We start from the raw sequence: 1,549 nt of genomic DNA on the forward strand, positions 1-1,549 counted from the left end.
ATTAATCCAATTGTTTTAGTCCTAGTTTAAATAAATATGTAAAATAAAGAGAACTTTCAATAAATAGAGTTCCCGGTTTGTTTCTTTACCTTCTGTCAGACGAGCCTTTCCGCCCGTCGGCTGGCACAGGACCGTGGAGCAGCCCACACACAGCACTACTGTCTGAGCATGGCTGAACACTGTGGTGATCTTATAGCAACCTGTAAAAACGGAAAAAAACACATGAAGGAAATCCCAAACTAACCTAAAGAGGCAACAGCAGCCAAACATCACCTATGCCTGATTACAGTTGTGTCCTTGCAGCTGTTTAGTGTAAATAGGTCAAGTGAAATCTCATCCACAAACAACCACAAGATTCACTTTCTGCCTTATTTGACACCCCGATCACTACAAATTCAGAGAAAGGGCAACACATAAAGGCAAAATCTACACAGATTATTTTAAACAGGATCCATAATCTAAGATCAGTTCATAGATTAACACAGACCTGGACATTTGACATCCATGAAATAAGAGTTTGGACTCTGAACAAGCCGTTTCTTCTTGTGTCTCCTCTTTTCCTCCTCAGGACTGGGGTGCAACAAATCTTTTGCAAGCTGGGGGGAAAAGACAGCAATGTTTAGATTAAAGCCTTTAAAAAAATAGAAGATTTTAGATTACAGGCCTACAAGCTAAAACACGCAGGAAAGAGGTTTTATAACATGATGATTACACAAAGGCTGTGACCTCATTAAAGGGTTAAATTTAAGTAGCCAAATTACAAGGAAAGCAAAAGTGATAGAAATTGTAAAAAGTTATTTTTTTTTTACCATTTATTAAGAATTACAAACTAAATCTCACATTTTATTTCCAAAAACGTTAAAAACAATACACCATGTTGTGCAAAGACATACTATTATTCATTCTGTATATTAAAAAAGTTATACTTTTTTTTTAAAAAAAATCAACCTCTGGTGTTTAATTGCGATTATTTAAATGCGTTTTCAGCGATAAAAAGCGAAGCGTTGTTTCTGTCTAACACGTGTTTTCGCCATATTGCTTCGCTTCACATTTCTACATCAAAGTAACACGAAGCGACAAACCAACGCACAGAAAGACGTAACTAAGACCAGCATGTTGAAGCATAAAATAAAACCAATATTTATCGCATCATATTAACTTTAAAGGCGTTGTTTTTCTTCTTCTTTTTTACTTACAGGCATGGCGCGTGTCTCCAGCAGAGTCTCTAGAAGAAGAAAAAAAAGGAAAGAGGCCTCTTCGGTCACGTGCCGGAAACTGTTGGCTGATGGGAGGAGAAAGAAAAACTGTATAAACACGTAACCTTTTTTTTTTTTTTTTTTTTTTTTTTTTTTTTTTTTTATTATTATTATCATCATTATTAAATAAGTGCAGGGAAGAGACGTAGTTATCTTTTTTTTCCTGAAAAGGCAGTATCATATGGCAAAAAAATACACAAATGAATACAAAAGGAAACATTTTTATATATATATACATACATACATACACACATATACAGTGGGGCAAAAAAGTATTTAGTCAGCCACCAATA

At 34.9% G+C, this 1,549-nt stretch overlaps 1 protein-coding gene across 1 annotated transcript in view; it reads right to left on the bottom strand.

Moving 5' to 3' along the window:
* The window catches only part of LOC107088384 (40S ribosomal protein S27), a 4,095-nt gene extending 2,832 nt beyond the window's left edge, over positions 1-1,263 (bottom strand). Inside the window, exons 1-3 of the mRNA XM_015380517.1 lie at positions 1,197-1,263; positions 488-596; positions 90-200 (exon numbers count right to left, since the gene is read on the bottom strand). Of these exons, the coding sequence (XP_015236003.1) occupies positions 90-200; positions 488-596; positions 1,197-1,202 (226 nt within the window). The 5' untranslated portion in view covers positions 1,203-1,263. The remainder of the gene's footprint in view (positions 1-89; positions 201-487; positions 597-1,196) is intronic.
* Positions 1,264-1,549: the final 286 nt, after the last annotated feature.

Source organism: Cyprinodon variegatus, unplaced genomic scaffold (genome assembly GCF_000732505.1).
Source record: "Cyprinodon variegatus isolate N-32 unplaced genomic scaffold, C_variegatus-1.0 Scaffold217, whole genome shotgun sequence".
Classification (NCBI taxonomy): domain Eukaryota; kingdom Metazoa; phylum Chordata; class Actinopteri; order Cyprinodontiformes; family Cyprinodontidae; genus Cyprinodon; species Cyprinodon variegatus.